The sequence below is a fragment of the Taeniopygia guttata genome, chromosome 12 (assembly GCF_048771995.1).
Source record: "Taeniopygia guttata chromosome 12, bTaeGut7.mat, whole genome shotgun sequence".
Lineage (NCBI taxonomy): Eukaryota > Metazoa > Chordata > Aves > Passeriformes > Estrildidae > Taeniopygia > Taeniopygia guttata.
Genome location: NC_133037.1, coordinates 14,737,628 through 14,762,626, shown reverse-complemented (window position 1 = coordinate 14,762,626; position 24,999 = coordinate 14,737,628). Strand labels below are relative to the sequence as shown.

The window sequence follows — 24,999 nt, the reverse complement described above, 5'->3', positions numbered from 1 at the left end:
TTTGTTACATACAATTTTATTTTTAAAAAATGCTGTAACACATATGCCAGTAAGAAAACTGGGTCACTTGTTCAAGCACATCAGTCCTTTTTCTGCAGAGCAGCTTGCTGAGCTGCCTGCTTGGCATTGTTGGCCTGCATCTTCTTCAGCCCCTTCTTGTTGTGTTTCTTTGCAAATCTCATGTTCCTCAGAAACTTGGGATCAACCTATAAAAAGAAAGGAAAAATAAGCCATGCTGCAGAAGAGACATCTGTAAAAACACTTATAGCTCCATATTGTTCCAATTACTCCCAAATGTAGGCTGTCACTAGTTCAGACTTCTTTTCTGATTTTTCAACAAGATTACTTTAGTCATCTGCAACCAGGCTTTAACAGCTATTTTCCTTAACCACCATAAACAAACAAAAAATCCCAAACCCCAGCAATAAACATAAAGAAAGAATAGGACAGGCAAAGCTGCAGGAGAGGCAGGACTGAACCCTCACTGAGCTTTGTGGAAGATAAATTTTTACATCACTTCCAAAAAGCTTTGTAGACCGTGACATCTACAAAGCAAATAAAATCACAACCCTCCCCTAACACAAAGTGAACTGTTTTCACTTTCATGTATGGAAGAAGACCCTGCTGTACCATTCAGATAATTTCAGAAAAAGCAATATACTGTCACTTTCATGTGTTTTGCCCACGAATGCTATTTCCTCTCCTTTTTTTTTTTTTTTTTAATTTCCTGTAAGTGAAATTATCTGGATTATTATAGACAGTAAAACAATATTGAAGGAGAGAGCAGAGAAGGAGAGAAGGAGACACAGCAGAACCCAAAAGGGAAAGGAACCATTTAACTGGCAAGTGCTTGTTTTAATGGAAACAGCACCCAGTGACAGCCACCAGAATAGGACAGGGACACAACTGGCCACTGACTAAAATGCAGTTTTACAGACATTCAAGGGCAGATTTCATGTGGGTGAAAAATACCCCAGCTGCATGCCAGGTAAGTGAAAGAACTGAACCCCACAGTGGTTCTGACCCCCTGGTAACAGGCCTCTGTCTGCAAAAAACTGTGTCAGTCAAAATAATACAAACTCTGCATTTTTTCACAGTTAAGCCTCAGTGACTCAAGAGCCTGGGAATCTCAGCAGAAATACTCACCCCTTTGAGAGATTCGTATCTATGTTTTTTGGGCTTCTTGATGCCATTTCTGTGCCACTTACGGGCTACATGGAAAATAATACAATTATTTAAATTACAGTTTCTGCTATTACTCAGCAGCTGCATTAGTTTCTTTTCTAAGTGTACCTGACTATCAAAATGATGTGGAATAGACAACTTTTAGACCCTTCCTATCCAAACTACATTTGAATTAAGAACAACTCTCTAAGCTCATCCCCTTGCATGGGCTTCCAATACAAAGATTTCAGGCAGCTCATTAACTACTGACACCCTGACAGCACCACCAGCAGAGCAAAAAGCCTCACTCGTTAATAAATGGAAGCCCCTGTGGTCAGTGTCACAGGGCACTGTCACTCACTGTCAGGGCCAAGCAGAACCTACTGGTGACCTCTGCTAATTCACAGCACTGATGAGAAGACTCCACACAAACTCTTTTGTCACTGTGGCCATCTCTGGATTGCACAGGACCCCAGGGATGAAGCTTTTCAGGAACATCACAGAATGACAGGATGGTTTCGGTTGGAAATAACTTTAAAGACCATCCTGTTCCACCCCTGCCAAGGGCAAGGACATCTCTCACCAGACCAGGTTGCTCCAAGCCCTGTCCAACATGGACACTTCCAGGGATGGAGCAGCCACAGCAATCTGTGTCATCCTCACAGGGAAGCATTTCTTCCTAACATCCAACCTAAGCCTACTCCCCAGCAGTGTGAAGCTGTTCTGTGTCCTGTCACTGCCTGCTCTTGTAAAATGTCCTGCCTGCCTGTTCTCTGCCCGCTCAGCTGGTGATGGCCGCCCTGGAATCTCTCAGGCTGGAAAAGCCCTCCGAGATCTTTGAGTCCACCACCACCCAGCCAACCAGACCATGGCACCGAGTGCCACGTTCAGCCTTTCCTTGAAAACCTCCAGGTAGGGGACACCACCACCTTTCTGGGCAGCCCATTCCAATGTCTGAGCACCCTTCCTGTGAAGAAATTCTTCCTTATGTCCAATCCAAACCTCCCCTGGCACAGCTTGAGTCTGCATCCTGCCACCCTATTGCTGCTTACCTAGGAGAAGAGGCCGACCCCCAGTTTGCCACAGTAAAAGGTCCTATTTTCTACCTACGTATTAATTCTACATTGAGCCCAAACAGGTTCGACTCTTATCCCACTCCTTCAAACCCCCCATTCGATCTCTGTGCAACACCACCTTATCTCGCCACAAACCCCCGGGCAGGCGGTGCTGCCATCCCCGCGCCGGCCCCGGCCCCGGCCCGGTTACAGCCCCGCTCACACTGGTTGTGCGTGGTGTGGTTCTTGGACTTGGCCATGGTCGCACCTGCGGGAGAAACACACACGGCTCAGCCGGGCCGGGCCGGGCTGCCGGGCCCCGCACAGAGCCCGCCCGGCCCCGAGCCGCGCCTGCGGCCCCGCTCCGACAGCCCCGGCCCAGCCCGGCCCGCGGATGGTGCCGGATGGGCGCGGATGGTGCCGGGGCCGCCCTCACCGGAGCCGCGCTCGCCGCCGCCGGACCGGAAGAGAGGGAGCACCGCGGGGGCTGCCGGGAATCAGGGCCGGGCCGGAACCCCGTGTCCTGCAGTTCCTCCCGGCCGGTTCCCCGCTGCCTTCCCGAGCCGCTGCTCTTTGCCCGCACCGCCCCGGCTCCCGCGGCCGCCGCTCCCGCTGCGGCTCCGTGAGGGACCTGAGGCCGCTTTCGCCCCGGGAAGGCCGCGCCGCGGCAGGACCGCAACACCCGGCGACGTGGCGGACCCAGTCCCTCGGTTACCCGGTTCCCCCAGCAACGCGGTCCCCAGCAACACGGTCCCCCCACTAAGGTGCCCCCCGGCCATGGCCTCCGCCGGCCGGAGGGAGCCGGAGCCGGGAGCCGGAGGAGGGAGCCGGAGCCGGGAGCCGGAGCCGGGAGCGAGGCCGCCCTGCGCGGGGCCCTCCCGGCCGCCGCGGGAGCCTGAGGCCCTCGGGCCCGTCGGAAGCCGGGCCGGGTTTGTCTGCGCGTCCCACCGCAGTTCAGTCCCGCACAGGCAGCGCTCCTCAGGGCGGATTCGTTCCGTGCGTTCATCTTTAGTTGTATGAAGCACCAGAAGCTCGACCAGCTCCGTTTGCTTTCAGATAGAAAGCTGTGCCACCTCGGTGACCCCAAATCCCCCCATGCCCAACACAGATGTGGCACAGTGCAGGGGTTTATGCTGAGAGGTTAAAGTTTCACTCCTGCAAAAGACACGGACTGAGAGTTTGGTATTTCAGCCTGTGAAAGGCACCGACACAATGACTGTGATGGGAAAATTTCCTCATGGAAAGGGTGGACATTGCAATGGTTTGCCCGGCGTGGTGCTGGAGCCACCGTGCCTGGAGGTGTCCGAGGAAAGACTGGATGTGCCATGGATTGAGGCACCTCCCACGGTGAAGTGGCTCAGGAATTAGGGGAAGCTAAGGTCAAGCTTGCCCAAGCCCCTGGGCTTGTATCTCTTGACCAATTGCAGCATTTCTGGCCAAGGTTGCAAGGATTTCAAAGGGGAAGCTCTGAAAAATGAGCAGAAAAGGCCCAAGCTCTTCTGTGGTGTGGGAACAGACTGCACCTTTTTATGGCATTGCTTTTATTTTCTAATGAGAGCCACAAGTGAATTGCTAAAAGTAACCCAGACTGAAAAAAATACCCAGAGACCAAACGCCCCATGGCCAGTACAGAGAGTCAGCTGGACATTTTTCCAGTGGCTTATTGCTTGCAGAGCAATTGCTACCCTGCCTCAGGTCCAGATAGCTATAAACAAGCTCTTCATATTATAAAAACAGGGGAAAATAGATTGTCCTTGGTAGTTAGGTAACGCTGATGAGAGTGAAATGAAAGCAGGCAGGGAAAAGAAAGATAATAAAATTCAATTTCAGTATTTCTCATTTTGAGCAAGACCTAAGATGCAAAGTGTATTTGGCTTCATTTCCTAGCCCCACCCCCATTCTGGGCAGCTGTTGTGTAAAAGTAGATGAAAATAGCAATATTCTTTTACTGGCATTTTGCAGCTGGAATATGAAGGTCTACTCAAAATCCTCCTTGATATGCAAACATCTGACTTTTTAAAACTGTTGTTTTTTAAAATTCCTTCCACTGTACAGATCTCCAGTCTTAAAATATTTGTACATCACTGTGGCCAGCTAATTGCAGCCAACGGTAGAGAGAAACCCTGAGTTTCCTGATAACAGAGAGAGCCAAGCTCAGTGGAAGACAGAACTGAATCTCAGAGGCGTGTTTGCCTCCATTGCACTGCAAAAGGCAGAAAGGCTGCCAGCCCCCTGAGCTTGGCCATTAGATTATGAAGATTCTTGATCTTTTTAACTAATTTCTGAACCTTCCTCCATAGGAAGAAACAGAAGGGTTTACTTTAGGGTTTTATCCACCTTCTCCAAGTTTTTTCAGGGTCTTGCTGCAATTATTGCTGTTAGATCTCCCTCTCTCACATGAGCAGTCATACAGGTGGAGATTAGAGAAGCTGTGCTTAATGCCCAGGTGGTTGCAAGATCCATAAGCCAAATTAATAAAATAAAACTGTGGAAGAACATTCAGTTTGTGGGGCTGAGTGTAGCATATTCAGGGCAGTTTATAAATCACTGCAAACCAATGCAGGGAATGAGGTGAAAAGGATGATCCAAGGCAGGACCAGGAGCTGTGTACACCACTGGGTGATCAAGCCCCCTTGAATTTCTCCCATGCCCTGATGAGCTGCTGTGCCTCTAATTATGGTGTTACTGAGACGATTGGCCAGTTCAAAACCTTTAGTCATGCTTCTAGTGATTACAGACTTAATTAGTGCATGTTAGCCCAAGTGTCCTCTATTAAAGGAGCTGTGCTCATTAAATAGGATGGTAATTACTCCAGCTGCAAAACAATTATGAAAAAATCATAACATAAAAACCCCACAGTGCCTTTGACAACTGTATCTTGGTCACTGTCCTTGCATGGTGCACACTCATGCTGTCTGATCTCTGTTCTGGCACGGTGTTCATGCTGACACCACGTTTCAGCAGCCTCCCCTAGCTTGCCTCCTCCCTCCCTGTGAGGTGATTTGGCTTGGGGTGCAGAGTTACTGGGGCTGCCCCATTCAGGCGTGCCAGGACTGCCCACTGCCCATGGTGCCAGGGACAGAGCTGAGCCACGCTGGGTTTCACAGGGGCTAGAACAGAGGCTAGGTCTGGGCATTTCCCAAAACATAAAGACATTTCCTCCCCATTTCCACAGGAAGAAGACAAGGGAAGGCCATGTTCAGGTAGGATGCTGGACACAGTGTGACAGCACCGCTCCCCAGTGAACACTAAACCAGTGGTAAGCACTTCCAGGTGTTGATCAGGAGTCCAGCTGACTTTGCTTGGCACAGACCCTACAAACTGCTCCCTCGTGGGGAGGTATCAAACACAGGGGAGAATGCAGGGATGCTTCTGGCTATTCCTGATGGATCACATGAAGATTCCCACCCTGAGCTGCTCCCAGGGCAGCTCGGGCACTTCACCCATCCCCACTCATTCCCATGGCTCTGCAGACACCACCGAAGTGCAGCTGCAGCGTGCAGGGCTGTGCCTTGTCAGGGAGAGCAGCCTGTGGGATCCTTCCACCCTCCTTCACCCCAGCAGCAGAGCCAGGCTGGGCTGTCTGGCAGCTCCCCAAGGGGTCCCTGCCCTGGCAGGTGCCCGTGGCTTTGGGGCGATTTTAGGGCTGTTCCCAGCCTGGGAACAGGGCAAACAGGGCTTGGCTGTGCTGTGAAGCTGAGCGGTGCCGGAGGGGAGTGAGGGCGATGGACAAATGGCAGATACACCTCCAGAGAAGGCAGGAATAACGGGACATGGAGGCACTAGAGGGAGCCTGAGCACAACAGATCCCGCTCTGGCTCCAAGTGAGAGAATTAGTCCCACTCAGGGAGAAGGGGCATCACCAGCGAGTAGCAGCAAATTTCACACAGCAGTTTCCCCCTTGACATGGCATCCTACCTGGCTGGGCCTTCTTCTTTCCCCTGACAGCTGTTATAATTTCCTTGAAAGCATAAAGAAATGATTTAATTGATGGAAAGTGCCAGTCTACCAGCAGAGAGACAGCTGGCTCTGAGCACTTGGGATAGGAGGTGAGAAAAATCACTGGCAACTGGTGGCAATTGTCAGATTGGAGGGTTCAGGAGAAAAGGAATTCTTGCAAGGCAGTGGAGAGCAGAAATGCTGATCCACAGCTGCAGATATCCCTGTGGGAAGGGGAAGTGTCACAGCACAGCCGTGCCAAATGTTCCTGGACTGATGGCAGGGACAAGGGAACAGTAGCTGAGGTTTGTGTCTCCCACTGGTGCATTCCAATTTAGGAGAGCTGAGGCGCCAGAAGGGGCTGGACACCTGCATTCTTTTATTTTAATTTTGGATGTATCTATTCCCAGTACATCTGAAAAGTGCATCTTCTTTTACAATGTTTGCAAGGGGCCAAAATTTGCTTCTTACAGGATACACAGGTTCAGCTCAGTAGAAATCAGAGAGGATGAGTGAGCAGGGACCAGGAACAAATCCTCCATCACCCCTGGCTGCTGTTGGAGGCTTTCATTCTTCCCTCAGATCAGCCCAGACACTCCATACATACTGCACAAGTGTGTTCCTGTAAGCAGCTTCCTAGCATGAAGGCAGGAAGAAAAACCACGCAGCAGCCTGCGATGCAGCCCTGACCTTTCTCTCCAGGACTGCCACCTCCTCCCACTCTCCCTGGAGCTGGCACTACTAACAACTGGTTTCCTCTTGTTATTTTTCCACCTCCACTCCTTCCTCCAGAGGGGAGGCCGTGCTGGTGGCCCACGTACCGGTGACTCACAGGCTGGGACCTGCGAGGAACCAGCTAAGCCCAGCCAAACTTAGAAACATCTCATTTTCCATTGCCTACACCCTGGATGCTGCTTCTGGCTGGGTTAATCTCTGGAGACCTTCTCCAGCTACCTGTGGGGTTTGGGAGGACCAGCAGGAGTTGGGCTGAGATGGAGCAGCCCTTGATGTAGCTAATTCCATCTTGGTCAGTGTTTATCTAGCTTGATTATAGCTGAAACCCACGAGATGTTCTGGGCATCAAAGAGGGCTTTTCGTGCTTGGGAAACATGTAAATAAGGACATATATACAGAACTGCGTGGTTGTTCCATTTTTCTGGAAGCATTTGAATTATTTGAGGGGAGCTTAGGGGTTTAAAAGCTGATTCTCCATCTGTGTCAATCAGCCTGGTCCATCTGGCTGGATGTCCCCAAATCAAGATGACAACTGCAATCACATAACCGAGCCTGGGGCACCTGCAAGGTGGGGAACGACCTGCAAAGGTGGAAGTGCTGCCGTGGCTGGGAGCTGGGAATGGGAAATAGCTGGGTGAGGAGCAGGACCTGCAGCTCCGCCAGGAAGGGAGCAGCCGTGTGCGCAGCCCACGCCTGCTGCTTTAACGGGATTTTCCAGAACACTTCTTGCCCCAGAAACGGAAAAGGAAGCTCGCCTGCCGCTTCCGAAGGCTGGGGTGAACGTGTGCAGGCGATGTGACACCTGCTCGAGCCGTCCTTGAGCCGAGAGCCCGGCGGGTCCCGGGAGGGAGCGGAGCCGCAGGCACAGCGCGCACCGAGCGGCTGATGGCTGCGGGGAGGAGGCGCACGGAGGCGGCCGGGAGAAACGGAGAGGGCTGACCTAAATAGATGCTCGGCTAATTTATTCATTTCTCTGCTTTATTATTTAACACAACTTCGAAACAGCTCAGGACTTCTGGTTCCTCTCGGCTCTGCTGCTGACGTTGGGGATGGGGTTATTTTTTACCTGATTTTGCTGTCTTGCTCGGCACCCCTCTCTCCCGGCGGGCAGGCCAGGCACACTATGGGAAAGCTCCAAAACAACCACTTTCTAGCCCGGAGCACAGAAAGGACTTATTCTAAGTAATTTTGAGCTTTTGATTCACCTCCTGCTTAAGAAGCTGTTCAAATTTTGGCCTGCTTTATGCATTGCTAATAGGGAGATTTATCTCCAACTTAGCTGGCCGAGGAGGGGATTGGTGGGTTCATACAGCACGAGGCAGCCTTCAGCCTCCACTGACATCTTCCTCCAGGCAGGCTGCCAAAGGCAGCCCCAGGCTCTGCAGTGCAGGAGCTTTCAAGGATAAACCTGGAGCCTGTCTCACTTCCAGCCAGCCTCCTCTCTCCTCAAATCCTAGCAATCCCCCGAAACACTGTCCAGGAGGAATTTATTGCTAGAAGGACACAGAGCCCCCGCTGCTGGGAGAGCTGTTCAGGTTGCAGTTCACTCCACGGGCTGCACGTGTCCTCTGCGAGCCCATGTCACGTTTTAGCACTGCTGAGCTTGAACAGCCACAAGCTGGGGGGAAAAAAATTGATGCCTGTGCAGGTTGTCTGAACCCCTGCACCATTTCTGTGCAGGCACGAGGGACACGGGCAGAGCTGCTCCATGTGAAGCTTCCCAGATTCAAATCATACAGCACCCAACTTGTGCCAAGCAGGGCCCTTTAATTTTTCATTACAGTTCGTCACTTGATGTATGAATTTAGGCCAGTGTTGTATACAGTTACCCAGCCCCTCTGTTATGATTTTTAAACTGGATTATTCATCGACCTGCTTGATTCCTTTCAGATTTCTAAGCAGTAAAACGAGCCCTGATGCTGTTTAGCTTGGCAGCAGGGCCATCTCAGCTCACCCGCCTTCACACTGCTGGAGAGTTTGGTGATGCTGCTGGGAGTGGGATAGTGCAAAATAGCAGAAATGAAGCAGTTAAGGAGGCTGCAAGTCAAAGTCTCCCAAACCAGCAGGCACCGAAGGGGAGCAGTTGGGTGTGGGGCTGGGAAAGTTGGTGCTGCTTCCCTGGCACAGTCAGCTCCTTCTCCTGCCTCCACTGGTTAAACTGGGGCAGGGTGAATCCTGGGCAGGGTCCTGTGCTGGCAACCCACAGGGAGTACAGCCTGGCCCATGTCAGGCTTTGATCTGAAGGGCTTTGTGGTAGTTGTTTTTAATATAAAGTGAGACTTTGGTCCAAGAGCCTTTCAAGGCCAAAAAGAATGAACGTGGAAAGGACAGAGGCAGTTCAAGTGATTTGAAGTTTCTCTTTGCCGCCCTATACCCTGGACTGGTTTTGGTGGATGATGCTCCAGATTGCCTAATGAGGGCAGAAGGGCCCTACATCCCACACCCTCTGAGCCTGGGGTTTCATTCCCTGTCACCCTAATTCCACAGGGCTGATTAGGAAGGAGTTAAGGGTAGCTGAGTGTCACGCTGGGATTTAGGATCCTTGCAGGGCACAGCTCCTGCCCTGCAAGAGGAGGGAAGATCCCTTAATGAACCAGACTGGGCAGCAGGTTTGAGGTGAGGGCTCGGTGTGGCTGCCATGGAGAGGATTATTGGGAAGCCATGTTGACAAATGCTGTGGCTCAAAAGGAAAATTAATTTCCTCACAGAGATGGTTTGTTTGTGCAAAGTGGAGAGAGAATAAAGAAGCTGCCAAAAAAGACATTAAACTGCTGCTTACCTGCAGCTCATCTGATACCACTGCTGAAATCTCTCATTTGCAGCAACGTAATCCAAGATGTTCTTTCTGCAAAGCAAAAAAAAGTAGGTTATTGCTCAAGCAGAGCTGGGGTGGGATAAAGAGACAAGCAGGGCCTGATCCTGCCAGGTTCTGTGTGTTCTGCCCTCTGAGCAGGGTTAAAACCCTGCCTAGCAGCCTGATTTGGGGGTTTTGGAAAGAACTTGCACACAATCTCTTTCCAAACCTTTAGGGAAAGGCTTGCTGTGCTGCAGAGGCAGGGCTGGAGGCAGAGCATGGGGCTCCCAGCCCTGCCTTCAGTTCCTGCCTCTCTAACCCAGGGACCTGGTGGCAAGAGACACAAACCAGTAATCTTCAGTACTCTTGAAGCACATCTCAAAATGCTTCGTTAGGAGAGAATTAATGACCCTCCACAAAACTGGGCCTGCCCTTTCCCAGCCCTCCCCGCTTTCTTTTGGGTGCATTACCTGCTCCAGCCACTGGGTCATCCCACCTTTCCCGGGATGCAGAGATGCTGCACACAGGTTTTGCTCAGCAGCCACAAAATCCTCCTCTGCAGCACTGCGAGGATCTCGTGCTATTTCTTTTCCTGCCTTTAGATGTGCAGAAATCCACTTGGCTTTGTCTGCTGGTTGATTTTAGCCGTGGTTCTGTACCAGGATATTTTCAGAAGGTCTTGCTAATTAAGAAATCCTGTCCCCACTGAAACCACGAATGCAAACAACTGTTGATGTGCTTCCTGCACCTTTTTGGGGCCAGTGCAGCCACCCTGTCTCTCTTGGAAGGCTGCTTCTCATCCTGGGGGGCAGTGACAGGAGGTTCCACAAACGCTGTCCTTGGACGTTAAAGCCATAAATTACTGAGCTGTCCTTCCACAAAATCAGTGGAGAAAAATGACTGACACTATCCTTTTTACATAATTCAAATGAAAACCTAATTGCACCGCGGCTGCAGGGGAAGGGACTGGGATTGGCAAACAGGTTTGCTGCAGAGTTCCCAGTTCCCACCAAGGAACAGTGAGGTGCAGGCTGTGCCTGGGACACCTGACTGCTTTAAATAGTGCTTGTGCCCGACCTGTTCTGGAAATGGTGCTCGGGGGCACTGATTTCAGCCTGATACCAGCTGCATCCCTATGACAAAATGGGCTTTATTAGGAAAATAATATGGGCTGTGGCAACACTTCCATTAGCCCTGCTGCCATCCCACCCCCTGACAGCTGAGTACCAGAATAACTGAGCTGGTCCACACAGGAGTGATGCACTGGGACACAGGACTGCCAGTGAAGGAGCAGCACAGCACTCCCCTCTCATATCAGCCTCATCTCACTTGTGCTAGGGATGGCCTGATTTATGATTTGGCTTGCATTAAAACACATTTCCTTCCAGAGCAGTTTTACTCAGGCTTTTCAAACACTTAATGAACCCATATAAATCCTTAGGAAGTCTCTGGCAGGTGGACACATTCAAATATCCTTGGCATTCAGCAAATCTGATACATCCAGAGGGGACGGGGAGGACAGAGTGTCCAACTAAGATCTGGAGGCAGGTGAACTTCAAGTATTTTTCACTAGAGCTCCGAAACTGTAGCCTTGTTCAAGTGTTTTAGGATAAGACATCAAACCACGCTGACATGTAGTAAGGAAGAGGATGCAGGACAGACCTCAGGAGTCCTTAGTCTCCCCAGACACGTAGAAGATCTCTCTTTTCCCCCCTAGTCTGCGTCATCGTGCTGCCACCCCTTCAATTGCTGCAGAATCCTGAAAAATTAACAGCTAAAGGTTTTTCTTGCCTGCTCTGGCCACCTGAAACAACCTTCTGTTCAGATGGCAGCACTGTTTCTTAAAACAGCTCTTCCTCCTGTCATTAAATATTTAAGAGAGCAGCACAGGGGAAACCATGAGCTTTTATGGAGGCAGGATGGCACAGTGCTGGGAACCACACAGAGCCCGGTTTAAATAGCAATGAGATAGCAGCGCAGCTCGGTTTTATCCTCCCATTGCTCCCCCCGCAGCACAGCAGCCCCGGCACCGCATCCCCGTCCCGCTGCTTGCGGTGCGTGGTGAGGTCGTGCTCTGCCAGCGCCTCCCGGCTCAGCTGTGCTGGATGGAAACCATCACTTTCCCTGCTCTGCCTTATTTTGGGGGAGTGGAGGGTGGCAGAGGGAGGGTGTCTCCTCGCTCTGCAGTTGCTGTAGCAACTGCGCTGTCTCTGGCGGCAGAGCACACGTTTCTTGCATCCAGCCCGAGTGTGAGCTGCTGAACTGAAAGCAGATTGATTTTTATCCCTGCTAGAATAAAGCCTCCCTCTGCCCTCCCCACCCCCAACAGCCAGAGCCCAGGGAAGCTGAGGACAGCACCCGGGCACCAGCCCAGTGCCGACACGCAGGGATGCTGCCGCGTCTGGCCGCTCCCGGGAAATCGTCTGCACATGAATCAAAGCCTCAGCACCTTCTTGAAACCCTTCTCTGCTGCCCCTCGACTCCTTGGTAAGGACAAGCTGCCTTTCCCTAATCCACGCTCCAAGGCAGGGTGGGTTGCTGCAGCCATCCAGGCTCATCCCTGGGGCAATTCATACCTGAATTCATTTCCACATGAAACAGAGAATCTGCTTTGGTGGGGAGGGACCAGTCGTGATCAAAACCTTCTCAGAAGAGGAGGATCAGCATAAGCTTTGCAAAGTTACTTTCCTGGGTAATGATTTTTAAATCGTAGAGCCTTTATCACGGTCTGGATTCATTTGATGCCCATTTCCTGCCACCTGATAAGACTTCGCCTCCTAAATCCCGTTACTCCCCCATTTCCATCACCTTTGCACATCACAAGCCCTGACCTGCCCTCCCTTCCTTTTCTCTCTGAGAAACCAGAGAAACAGAGTTCCTTGAGCCATCTCTGAGAATGTGCTGGTCCCTCTTCCCTGAACCTCAGCTCCTTGGCCATTGCACTGTTTGTTTATCCCAAGGCACGTTGCTCTGGTGTCCCACCACTGTGTCAGGACCATCTTGTGGCCACTGCAGGAACCCATTTAGACCCCATCAGCCTGGTTTGGGCTCCACTCTGTATATGTGACATCTCTTTTTTCCTTCACCACTGACTTTATCTTTGTTTCAAGTAAAGCATATCTTGCTGGCCAATGCATCCACCAGTTCCCATCAGGAGGCAGCTACACAGGAGGCCAGAGCAAGCAAAGCTTGGTGCTAAGGGTTCTGTGTTGCTCATCACCCACGGCCCTGCTTGCATCTCTGGTTTTGTTTGCAGAATGCAGCCCTGGCCTTGCACAGATGCAGAGACCTGCCCTGATTTTCCAGAATGCCATGAGCTCTGATCCAGCCTTTTACCACCTGTTTTTGGGATGGCCGCCAGGGAGGGCAGGAATTTCAAGGAGGGCTGTTCTTCATGAGAGGGGGAAGCAAAAGGGAGCGAGTTAAGTTTCCCATGATCAGAATGCACCCTCTAAGCATTTCCTGCTGGGAACCAAATCTTCCTTCTGTAGGTGATCACCTGCACCACAAAATAAGAGATGAGCAATGCTCAGGCAGGGGCTGTAGTAACCTAAAATAGTTTTTTTTCCACTGTAATAATTACTTAAAGTGCCATTTCTTAGTCAGTGTTTTTGGGGCTGCAGCTGGAGCTTTATGTTCCCTGGGAAGTTTTCTTGAAGAACAGGTTGGCCAGTTGGGGAATGTTTCACTGCTATTTTCAGCCTGGGACATTTTCCTTTTGCTTCTTTTTTTTTTTTTTTTTTCAAAGTACAACAAAAAACCTGTCAACAAGTCACAAAAGAGTGATCTCAGTCTAAAATACGAGCCCTGGCATGGGAGGGCATTTGACTCAGAAGCCACTTCCCATCTTTGGAGACTTGAAGTATGTTCCACTTCGTCATCCTGAAGGTCTTTGGGCACTTATAAAAACAGAGTTTATTTATCCACAGTCAGAACAGCCTATCTATTATCTTGAAGGCTGAATTCAGAAAGTTTCTTCAGAAATTTATTGGTTTCATTCCTACCAGTCTGAACAGAAGTTTTCCACAAAGTCTGTCAAAATACAAATGTCTCAATTCCAATTTCCCTCGGTCTTTAGCAGGACATCACATTAATTGTGTTAAAAAGCACTTTTATTAGTTACTGAGAAAGCAGGAGTCTGGCAGCTCTTCTTGACCATGAGCTATACACTTTTGTGAAGTCTCCTTTAACAGTGCTTTGATCCAAAGCAGTGGTTTTCTCCACCAGCAAATTCAGCAGTGCCTGGAGCCAAAGGGACCAGCTCCAGGCAACGATTATTGGCTGCAGGTTTGAAGGGCTCCTACTGCTGCCTGGGCAAAGCCTTTCTGTTCCTCTGGAGGCTTCTCACATCCCCATTGTGAGAGCAAACCGAGTGGGGGAGGCACATGGTCAGCCCGAGGCCAGGGAGACCCAGGAGCACGGGCAGAAATGCAGACAGGATGGGTGAGTTTCATCCCCACCTGTGACACTTTTGGGAGGGCTCAGTGAACCATCAAACAGCTCGTAGGAGTTTTGCTTTAGTCTAATTGTGCATAACGCTGCTCCAGCCAAAACAGCCCAGCCTGGTGACAATGTGCCATCTACTTTGCAAGGGAAAGGTGACAATGAAAAAACCCAGCAATTCCCAGTTCTCCAAGAGGCAAGGAAATTATGTTCCCCATCTGATCTCCATGGGATGCTCTGGGTTTGCTCCTGCAAATATTCGGTCATTCTGGAGTTGTGTGAGCAGCCAGAAACCCAAACTTCCCACCTGCTGCCTTGCATCAGCATCAGCTCTCCTGAATTCCCTGAGCCAACAGCAGAGCATGAGGAGTAGGATGGGCACTCAGGACATGAGCCAGCTGCAGGATCCATGCAATTCCTGGGATAAAAGCACCAATGTGAGATACAGCTGGGCCATTAGCATTAAAGGAAAAACTCAGCTCTGCTGTCCCATTCTAAACAAGGTGACAGACATTAAGTGGCATTGAATGAGGCTGGACTTTACCTCATAGCACTTTTTTGAGCATCTCCAATGCCACTCCAAACTGAGTCCCTGCTTACACTTCAGCTCTAGAAAATACTTCAAGGAGTTCCAACACACACACATTCAATCCCCATGTGGAAGAAGGCAGTGCTTGATAATTGAGACATTAATGCTGAAAGACTGAGCAGGATTCCCTTGGCTGTCACAGCTTGGCTGCTGGGAGCTATGAAAAGAAAATAAATAAATTTGGACTTTGTTGAAATAGCCAGTGGATTGAAACCTGGAGATTCCTGAAAACAGCTGTGCTGGAAAGGAGCACGTGTAGAGGGTTGAGGGATCCCTCCCATGGTTGTGTAAATATCTCAGCACTGACATTGCAAGTTGTAAATGTTGTCAGGGCTGGAAGATTGCACCCATCTGACTGCACCAGGACCTCCAAAAACACTCTCACACTGTCATCTTCCAGCCAGGCATGTGCAGGTGCCCCCTGCAGAAGGATGGCCGGGACAGGCACAGGTGAGAGCCCAAGATCTGTTGGAAGCAGAGAAGTCCCTGCAGAAATAGTTTGTTGGATGCTCAGGTATCTGTGGAGGGATCAGTTGGTCAGCAGAAACCCAGAGAGAGGAGATTTCAGATAGGAGGAAAAGCTGTGCCACCCAAAAAGTGCAGCCCAGCTCTTATCACAACCCTCTGTGATCCAACACTGGTTTAACACAAATTTACTGGGAAAAATAAATGCTCTTAGGTTTGAGGATGGGTATCTGATAAATAAATCTTACAGCTCCTGCCCCTGTAGAGCAGCTGAAGACATTTTGATCAGAAAAATGCCTTCTCAGCCTCTCTTGCTCTTCCTGGAGGGCCTGGTGGCCTCTTACCTACAAGATCAGTGTCAGGAATGGCCTTCATTCAGCACAGACACTTAATATTTTCCTTTTATTTTAGTTCTCCACCCAGAATTTTAAACCACAGATGTGGCAATTAAGGGCTGAGCAAGGTCTGGTCACAACTTCTACATGGAACATAGCTGCTGCACCAGAGACCAAGTACCAGTGCCAACATGTGCTGGAGGGACCTCATTGTCTATAATTTAGCCCAGTTTTTCTTTCAAACACTGGCTCAATCATGATTTCTAGGAGCCAGAAATCGTGGTGCCAGAAAAAAATGGTGCAATTCATTGAGTGTCTGATGTTCTGACACGTGCTGGTTTTACACCTGTATGATCCAATGGCCTCAACAGAACCAGCCCTGACTTCTCCTGGCTCGATGGAGAGGAGAATCTGGCATTTCCATGATTTATCCCATGGACACAGCCCCATCCAGCCTGACAAACAGCCCTGTCACATGCCCTTTGCACAGCAGGGGAGAGCCTCAATTACACGGGGTGGCCACGCATGGGCCACCAGCTCTGCTGTTTACAGGAAGCACCAGCACAGAGCATGGAATTAGAAAGACCACAAGGAAGTGAGAGATTATTTACTGGAGATTAAAGGACATGGAAAAACCACAGGACAAATCAGTGGGGCCTAAGCAATGGTAGCTGCTATTTCAGTCTTCCAACTGCTGCCATTCATACTGGTCATACTGTGATGGGAGAACTGGGGAGGAATTAAGGACAAGAGGCTGCTCTGCTTTTGGACACCAAAGAATAGGTCCCCAACCTGCTGAAAAGAGAGATTTCTTGTTCATTCCTCAACCATTCCTGTGTGTCTTTCTCCTCCCCAGGTGTGATTCCTACTTGTGGACTGCCCCTCCAGGCCAGAGCAGACCTGGCTGTCAGCAAAGCAAATGGGATGTGCCCATGAGTTTGGCCCAGATGAGTCAAGATAAAATATTTCCTCAGACCTGGAAAGTCCCACTGCCCATGGGTTAATCTAATTTTTGCTGAGATCTGCTTTTCAGCTATGTCTGGCCACCAGGATTTCAATGTTGCTAATGAGCTCTGACATTTGGACTGTAACTGGGCCCAGTCTCATGTCAGTGTGTGTCCACCTCTTCCTGCAGCTGTAGATACACAACTGCTGTCCCTGGGGCTCTCCAGGATGGTCACATTCTCAACAACATTTTCCCTGAAAGTCCTGCAAGGTTTTCCCAATGCTTGGCCATACTTCCTAAAGCACTGTGCTCCTGGCAGGTAAAGCTGTTTACAGCAGTGCTGCTGCCCTTGTCCCACAGCCATGCTGGCAATATGGCCATCACTCGTCTCTTGAAACCAGTTTTGGGATAGCATCCAGACTCCTCCACCAAGCCCCCTCTCAGGGAGTCAGGTGAATCTTTGGCTGCCTCTCTTTCCAAAGACACAAATGTCACTTTATCATCTCCTCCCCAGCTTCTGCTGTACCTCAATGCCACACCACAACAGGCCACCACTAGGTGCCAAGTGACATCCCCCATCCATCCCCACACTAATACAGACTGAGCTTCCAGCATCTCCAGAGCAGCATCTCCAGCAGCCCTGGTGCCCCTTGTGCTCAGTGTGGGGCAGTGATTCAGCTCTCACTCCGTGGGAAGGTGGCCACTACTCCCTGCACTGTCCATGGTGGAAAATACAGAGCTAAGCAAAGGCAGCAAGGAGGGAGAGACGGGGGCTCCCTTGGTGAGGAGGAGCCAACAAAAGGCTCCCACTGACATTTCCCTTTCTCTGCATCTATGTGGCTGAGGGAACACAAAGGGCATTGCCTTAATGTTTGACCAGAGCAGTGCTTGGCTGCTGGTGCCATGCCACAGACTCCACCTCAAAAGCTAAGAGAAGCTCAGTAGATTTTTCTTACAACAGAGGGAAAGAAGAGCATGAATGAACTTATTCTACAACCTCAGAGGAATACCCGGCCATTGTTAGCTTGACATAGGCTGCAAAAAGTGATGGCTAAGAAAATAAAGCCTTATTCTTTCCTGTATGTGTTGGCTGAAAAATAAAACTCTTCCACGGGCCAGCAGCAGCGTTTCCATCAGCTACGTGGCTGATCCACAACGCAGTGACTTCCAGAGCAGGACCTGACCTGCTGCACATAACAAAAGGAAATCGAAGAACTGAGTTTACATAATTTTTAAAGGGTCTTGAGGAACATTGTGCACTGAGCCTGCCCTACCCCATACAGGTGCCCTCAGCAGCATGTCCCATCCTGGGCTCGCAGCAGTTGGAGGGAAGACAATGTCATCTCCAGTGAACATTAGCATAGAAACTCTCCAGAATATTTCCTTCTCCCTGTTCTCTGCATATAGAAAACCTTGCCACAAGGTCAAACAGTGCCCAGTCCCAGGTGAGGCTCAGGCACCTGCAATGAGCATCTCAGAGCCTCCAGGACACTGAGGGTGACAACCTCTGCCTCAGGGAACCAGCACTGCCAATAAATTGATTCAATGGCACTTTCTCCCCTCAGAAATGAGGACTAAGAGCCAGGACACGCAGAGAAAATAACCATGCCACAGATGCTCAATTAATTAACTCAATTAATTTTTACCAGGGCCTCTTGGGTCATTCATTGTAGCTGTCTGTGCTGGGAGAGCTGGGCGCTGTCGCCTGCTGCAGCCGTGTCTGAAGCAGTAACGTGGCTCTGGAGATGTATTCCTCTCCACTCACCATATAACTCTTCTGCTACCAATCCACATAATTTTCCCTTATTATTGAAGTGGTAAAATCAGCTTCAGGAGCTCAGAGTCTGGTAGTAGGGATTCACAGTTTGGAGTCTGCAGCTGTCTTGTGCAGTTCAGCGACATATGAAGGGAAAGAAAAAAAAAATTTAAGAATTCCAATTCCCTCCTCAATAATTTCACCCAAACAAACTTCCCACCCAAACCGGTGTTTTTTAGACTGCTTTTTAGTGACTGGTTTAGAAGGCAGGAAGTGCTAGTAAATGCACTCCTTCCCTGTCACAGCTGCAATTCCACTTTCAAACACATCTGACTTCTGAGACTGGCTTGGATTTTTGTGGCTCATGTTATTTTTCCTCCTTTATTCAGCGTTCAAAATGGCTGCAAGTAGGAGTTAAACCAGAGCCCAGTGATGCCAAGGCATTTCTCCCCTCCATCCTTCTGGCCTGTGTTCCAGGGTTCCCAGAGCAGCCGTGGGCAGGGCAGAGGTGGCTGGGATTGTGCTGGGGACTGTTTCCTCCATATCCTCGTGTGCATCGCTGGGTGTGTGTGGATTTGTCTCTCGGGGTTCCTGAGGTCAGGGTGACCCCAAGAGAGATCCAAAAGAGATCTTTGCTTCCCCAGCCTGAAGACAGTTAAATGAGGAGTGTTGGAATGCTTCCAATTGTGTTTTCAAGGCTGTTTATTTCTTCTCTTATCCATAATATTTTCTCTCTGACCTGCCGTGGTCCACCTAGTACAGAAGCCATAGCAGTCTGGCCTCGAGTCCTGGGCAGCTCCCACATTATATACCCAAACCTACATGTACCTTGTTTACAGTTCCCATACCAATACCTAAGATCTATGTTGGACAGTGTGTCCCTACCTTAAACCAACAGAAAAGTGTCACTATCACAGCAAGACATGGAGGACAAGAAGAACAAGAAGGTCAGGACATGCCCAAATCCCTCCATCTTGTCCCCCTTGAACCCCATTCTGAAAATCCCAAAATTCTACTTTTCCATCCTGTGTTAGTTCAAATCTCACACTACTAAAACCCTTGTGGCTTGTAATTCCTCATCCAGAGTTGACAGATTTCCATGGGCTAAAATTGAAGCCACAGATGTTTTTGACTCCTTGCCAGGGTCTCTGAGACCCCTGCCAGGGTCTAGAGACAGCCAGGGCAGCCAGAGGGATGTGCTGGACTCGGACAGGTGTGCCACGATAGGGAACAAACAGTGACTTTCTTTTGAGGTCTATAAAATCAGGAGAGCAGCTCCCTCACTGGCACCAGCAGAGAGCAGAAGGGGTCCCAGGCAATGTTATCAGCTGTGGCTGTTGGAGAAGCGATGCCCTGTGGAGAGGGTGGGATCTCATCCTTTGCCACTACACACCCGCCCGTGCCTGGGCACTGCCCTTCCCAGCAAAACCACCAGCAGCCTCTTAGGGGATGAATGACCCAACAGATTACAGTGAGGGACAAAAACGGGATTTCACTTTAACTTGCGACCGCTTTTTTTTTTTTTTTCTTGTGGACCTATGAAATGGCCAAAGTTTTTCAGGTGTGTTCTACAACCCAGCAAGAGCCTCTTCCCGTGCTGGTGCAGCCTTCATCAGCCAGGGGAGAGGAGAGGGCCGGTGCAGGGGATGTTTCCTGATCCGGGATTTTGTGGATTCCCCTGCCCCGAGCAGCGGGAGCTGAGTGATGTGGAGGCACAGGCAGGGGACTGGCTTGGTGACAGCAAGTCTGCTCAGTCACAGCTCAAATGGCTTAATAGAAACTGGATCCAGCGGGTCCAGCCTTGTGGGTTTTGATTTAAACTGCAGTTGTAAGGTGTGATTAGAGGCGGGGGACACTGTGCCAAGAGCTAAGATGTGAAGCAAAAAACATATATTAAGAAAAGAAAGTCCTTCAATCTTCCCCTAAACCTATATGTGTTTTTCCATCATTAACCCTTTGTCTACCACTGCAAGATACCCAAGGAAATCCTGGGCTGTCCGAGGACATCTTTGTCTCTGTTGCTTAAATCTCCAGAGGTCTGTTAGCACTGCAGAGGAGTTTGACCACTGAGGTTCTGACACTGATGGGTTTGCTATTAATAATAACCACAGCAGGGACCAACTGAGTCTTTCCTGCCACTGTGCCTGAGAGCCAAGGAAGTCTGTGCCCTCCCTGCATCCCTCACGCTGCCCAGACAGGGCTGGAGCAGGGGCTGTGTTTGGCTGCCTTCTTCTTGGGTAAGTCCTATACAAGATAGAAGGGAGCAGTGCTTTTCTGGACAGTCTTTTAGCTGTCTGGAAACAGTTAAATCTGGTCCTTTTTTCTGTCTCAAACTAGTTGCCCAAAACCTCAATAGTTAATTTGGCAACTGGAGACCTTTGGAGATGTTAATACAGTTCAAATCTTCAGCCCATATGGATAAAATCTTAATTCAATAAAATTGCTGGTTCTTTATCTTCATGTGGCATCATCACAAAGTTAATTTCAAGCTTTCCAGTAAGCTGTAATGTATCTTTTAACCTAAGAGCTCTTTTGCATGACACTGAAATAGGTCCCAGTCTATATACGTCTGCTGCCAATACAAATGTACGGTTCAGCAACAGTAAAGAGGATATAAAAGACTCCCACGTTACAAATGTAGGAGGCAGAGGATATTTTAGCATGGCAGTGGTTACACTTTTGGCAGCTTTGCTATAAGAAACTTTGTTTTCAGAACCTTAAAATATTCCCTGTGCAGTGCAGACTGACATATTTGCTTTCAACAGAGCTGTCTCAGGGGCCAGGGCTGGTGAACGGAGCTCAAGGATGTGGGGAAATGCAAAGAAGATGGAATTAATATCAACCTATGTTTAAACAGGGTATTTCCTTACAAAATGCAAATATTTACAAATGCCATCAGATCCTGATAGGATTATTTCCATGAATACAGATAGGCACTCAGGAGTTACCTGCAGGCAGCATGCCCAGCCCTGGGGCTGCTTCAGGAGCTGGAGGCAAGGCAAAGAAGCTGAGCAGGCAGGCCAGGAGCCAAAAATATGAGGGCAAAGAGATGTAAGACAACAATCTTATGTAGGAAAAGTCTCTGGAGACCTTCACTATCTTCCATTTGCTGGAGATCTCCTCAAGTTCACTGCCAAGGTGCCACTGCTGGGTGCTGGTCTGGACCTGAGATGTTACTGCCTCAAAGCAGAGGGAGCCCATCCAGAGCTGGCAGGTGGATGTTGGCTTCCACGTGTCTCCCAAGTCATCCTCGAATCTTGTGATCCACTAAGGCACACTGTTACCTCTGGAGAAAATCAGTCCTGCCTTGGTGCACTCTGGAATGGTCAGAGTAGCTGTGAAACCTTGATCCAGGCAGTGTTTAGAGCAGAAAAGGGGAACTTGTCTCACATGGCTGATGGGGAAAGAGGCAGCAGGGACAGCAGCAGAGCCACAGTCCTGCCTGCTCTCTGCCCCTCCATGAGGCAAGGCTGAGCTGTCCTCCAGACCCCAAATGCTGAGGGCCACACACCATGTCCCTTGGCTCTGGGAACTCAGACCAATAAGGGAGAACACCAGGAAGATTTTTTTGAAACTTCAGGATGGATGTCCAGACCCTTAGAGACTACTGAACCAGAGGCAGAGCAGAGGAGCAGGAGGGAGGTGGCTTTCTATTGTGTCCTGACCCCAAATGACATTTGCCAGGGTCCAACCTGTGGCAGGACAGGAGTGAAATCTTTGTGTCCTTTCTGATCAGTTTGAGCCATCAATTTCTTGCAGAAGGGAATATCTGAGAACTCAGATGAGCCAAAATTGAATAGCAAAGTAAGTGTGAAGCCATGCTCTGCTCAAGAAAATACTGGGAAATGGGCAAATGTTGACCTGGCCCAGGGTGTGAGCTGAGCAGCAAACCTGAGAGAGCTCTGGATCCAGCAGAACTGCTCTGTGTCAGGTGCAGGCCAGACAAGCTTAAAAGTGGAGTAAATAACTGAACAATGTCCTTTCAAAATGTTCTCTGCACACATACAACTCTAGAAATTTAACCCTGTTTGTTAGAGTTTCTAAGCCAGCAAGAAAAAGCACTTCTTATCATCAAGCCTCCTTTGAAAAGCTCATTGCTGCTTGTGCTGAACCTGGATGGGGTCTTGGCACAGAGGATTTGGAGACCATGTGATGGCATTATAGTTTCATGCTAATCTGTCCTCATGGTGTGCTATTAAAAATAAATAAAAACCATGGCTTCCTAATCCACGGGTTACTAACTGTGGGAAAAATGCATGTGTCACTGCCTTAGCAAGGGATTAAAAGTGTCACACTTTTTTGTTTATTTATTACAAAGTGAATGTATAAACACATTGTTACTAACCTGAGTGCCTGCATTGCAAAACCCATGCAGCTGCTCCTGCAGGACCAAACCCTCACATCTTCAGCAGAAACGCTGTGCCAAGCCCTGCTGCAGCTGTGGGGGCTGCACGAGGGATCACCCAACCCCTTTGTGCATGGACAGCTTGGGGGATTTGGCAGTGCCTCACTAATAAATGTTCTTGCCAGTGGCAAGTTTGTTGGGATTCCTAGGAAGTAAAAGAGAAAGAAATAAGTTGTTTTGATAGTAGATCAGGTATCAAAGAAATGAAAATAACCAGGTACTTTTGCATCCTGCAGGCTGAGCCCTCTGCCATGAATCCAGGTGTTCCTGCCTGGGGTGAAACTCCCCCCAGTTCAAAGAGGCAGCACGACAGCACTGGGGCTCTGATCTGCACAGATGCATGAGGCCCAGAACAAGGTCTTGATTGCAGGCTTCAGAGAAGCATTTTCATTGCATTTTGCCTCTCCAACCAGCCAGGTGAGGCAGTTCCCAAGGGGGAATAATTCTGACCAGACCAAGGAACAGTTTCCTCCTCTTCTCTGCTTCACAGGATGAGGAAATAAATGGCCTCATAGATGAGTAATGAGCCGGACAGCGAGTGTCTTCCACCAGACTGCAAATCCTCCTGCAGGGACACTCCTGTGCTCTGCACACACAGAGCACTGGGGTCCCACACCCTTAGAGGGAGGATGCATTGGCCAACATTTTGTCAAACAGCAAATAAAGATGAATTAGTCCTGGGAAAAAACCTAACCCAGTGTCTGCTCCACTGAACAAACTTTCCTTTGAAAACTGAGAAGATGCCTGGGTTCAGCCTCTGCTGCTCCTTCTGTCCCAGCATACAGTGAGGCACCAGTCACCCACTCCTAATTGACTGGATGGGTAACTCAGCAGCACAAATCACCTCAAGTTACCTTGGCCATGGAACACAGCAGATCCTTCCACAATGAAACAGCATGGCAGGAATAATCCCAATCCATAATTGCTCTGAGCAGACAATAAACCAGCTTGTGCTGGTGGAAGTAGCCACTCGGAGGTAATAACCCAGTGAGTAACAATAATGGCATCAGATACTTGATAAAAAGCAGGGAACAAAAGAGAAAGCTTTCTCTATTATACAGAGAGCGGATGTTTTCTGTTTGCTTCCTTCATCTCAGAAATGCACTTGGCTCTTTGGAGAGTACAGCTCACCCGCACTCACAGCAAGAGGGGGCTGGGGCTGGGGGAGGAAGGGGTCGTTATTCACTGCTGAGATCATGAATAGGAAAATTTGTTTTCTTCTTTTAATCTTTCTTGGATTTCTACCCAGCTGGTACCCAAGCATTTTCTTTTCTTTTCTTTTCTTCAAGAGAATTGTTTGCATATCAGTGGGGGGAAAACGCAAGCCTGTTTCTGGTTAAAAAAGGGCATTGAGGTACAGATATGCCTGTTCCCCCCATCCACACCCTGTGAGTGCTCAACACTGGGCAACAGGAGAGTTGAGCCATGCTTATCTGAGGAAAATTCCTAAAACCAGGAGCTTGCCTGTGCCTGGTGCAGGTTCCTGCTGTTCCTGCTTTGCTCCTGCACGTGGCTGTGGCCTCTTGTTGCCCAAGCTGCTCACACTGGGGGGTCTGGCTGCTTGCCCTGTATCTGCTGGCCCACAGCTCTGCTGCCCTGGTCTAAACCCAGAGCTCACGCAGGGGCTATTACCCACCTGCCCCTGATGAATTGGTCTCTGAGAGCAGGACGTGGGGCAGAGAAAAAAAGAAGTCACCCTATGCTCCTCAAGTGCCACAAAGGCAGCGGCATGGCAGGAGCAGGTGGGCAGTGACTCAGCCCCGAGGACGTTTGTGCTTGTGGCTCTGGCCCTGCACCAAGTGCTTGGCACCAGCTCTCCAGTCATGCCCATTCCATGCTGGGCTCCCTCCTGCTTCCCCAGCCGTGCCACCTGCCCCCAAGCCACCCCCTGCCCCCAGGAGGGCTGCCAGGGCACGGGTGTTGGTGCCACAACGGCTCCCATGGAGAGGACAGGAGGTGGGTGGCATGGAAATCACACCAAGATGTGAAAGATGGAACAGCAAAACCCAGGGGGCATTGTGGGGGGTTTAGAGATCCAAGTGCCAGCTGGGCACTGCCCTGCTCCAGCCACCCCGAGCTGTGCCCTGCAGCATCACTAAGCCTGCACCAGCCATCTGCAGCACAGAGCACCAGGGGATGGCTCTGCAGGCTGCAGGGGCTAAGCACTGCTCATTAAAGTGCCAGGGAAATGTGAATGAAGCAGATGAATGGAAGAAGAAATGAATGAAGGAGGGGAGAGGAAGTGAATGAATATTGCATTGACTTGGTGCCTTTCATCCCAGGATGGCAGAGCTGTGCAGCACAGCTGATGGGCAGGCACCGTGTCGGTGCTCCCTGGAGAAACCGCCGGTCAAAACAAATCAGATTATTTCC

At 49.8% G+C, this 24,999-nt stretch overlaps 1 protein-coding gene and 1 long non-coding RNA gene across 2 annotated transcripts; one reads left to right on the top strand and one right to left on the bottom strand.

Moving 5' to 3' along the window:
• Positions 1-2,900, bottom strand: RPL29 (ribosomal protein L29). Its single transcript, XM_002194662.7, has 4 exons — positions 2,656-2,900; positions 2,443-2,487; positions 1,147-1,211; positions 1-206 (listed from the first exon to the last, which is right to left on the bottom strand). Exons 2-4 carry the CDS (start codon positions 2,477-2,479, stop codon positions 81-83), a joined length of 228 nt encoding a protein of 75 aa, XP_002194698.1. The 5' UTR covers positions 2,480-2,487; positions 2,656-2,900; the 3' UTR covers positions 1-80.
• A 9,136-nt stretch (positions 2,901-12,036) lies between these two features.
• Positions 12,037-23,319, top strand: LOC121470622 (uncharacterized). The gene is made up of 2 exons (XR_005981729.2): positions 12,037-12,174; positions 22,863-23,319. It is a non-coding gene; the product is annotated as an uncharacterized lncRNA (long non-coding RNA).
• The last annotated feature ends 1,680 nt before the right edge of the window (positions 23,320-24,999 follow it).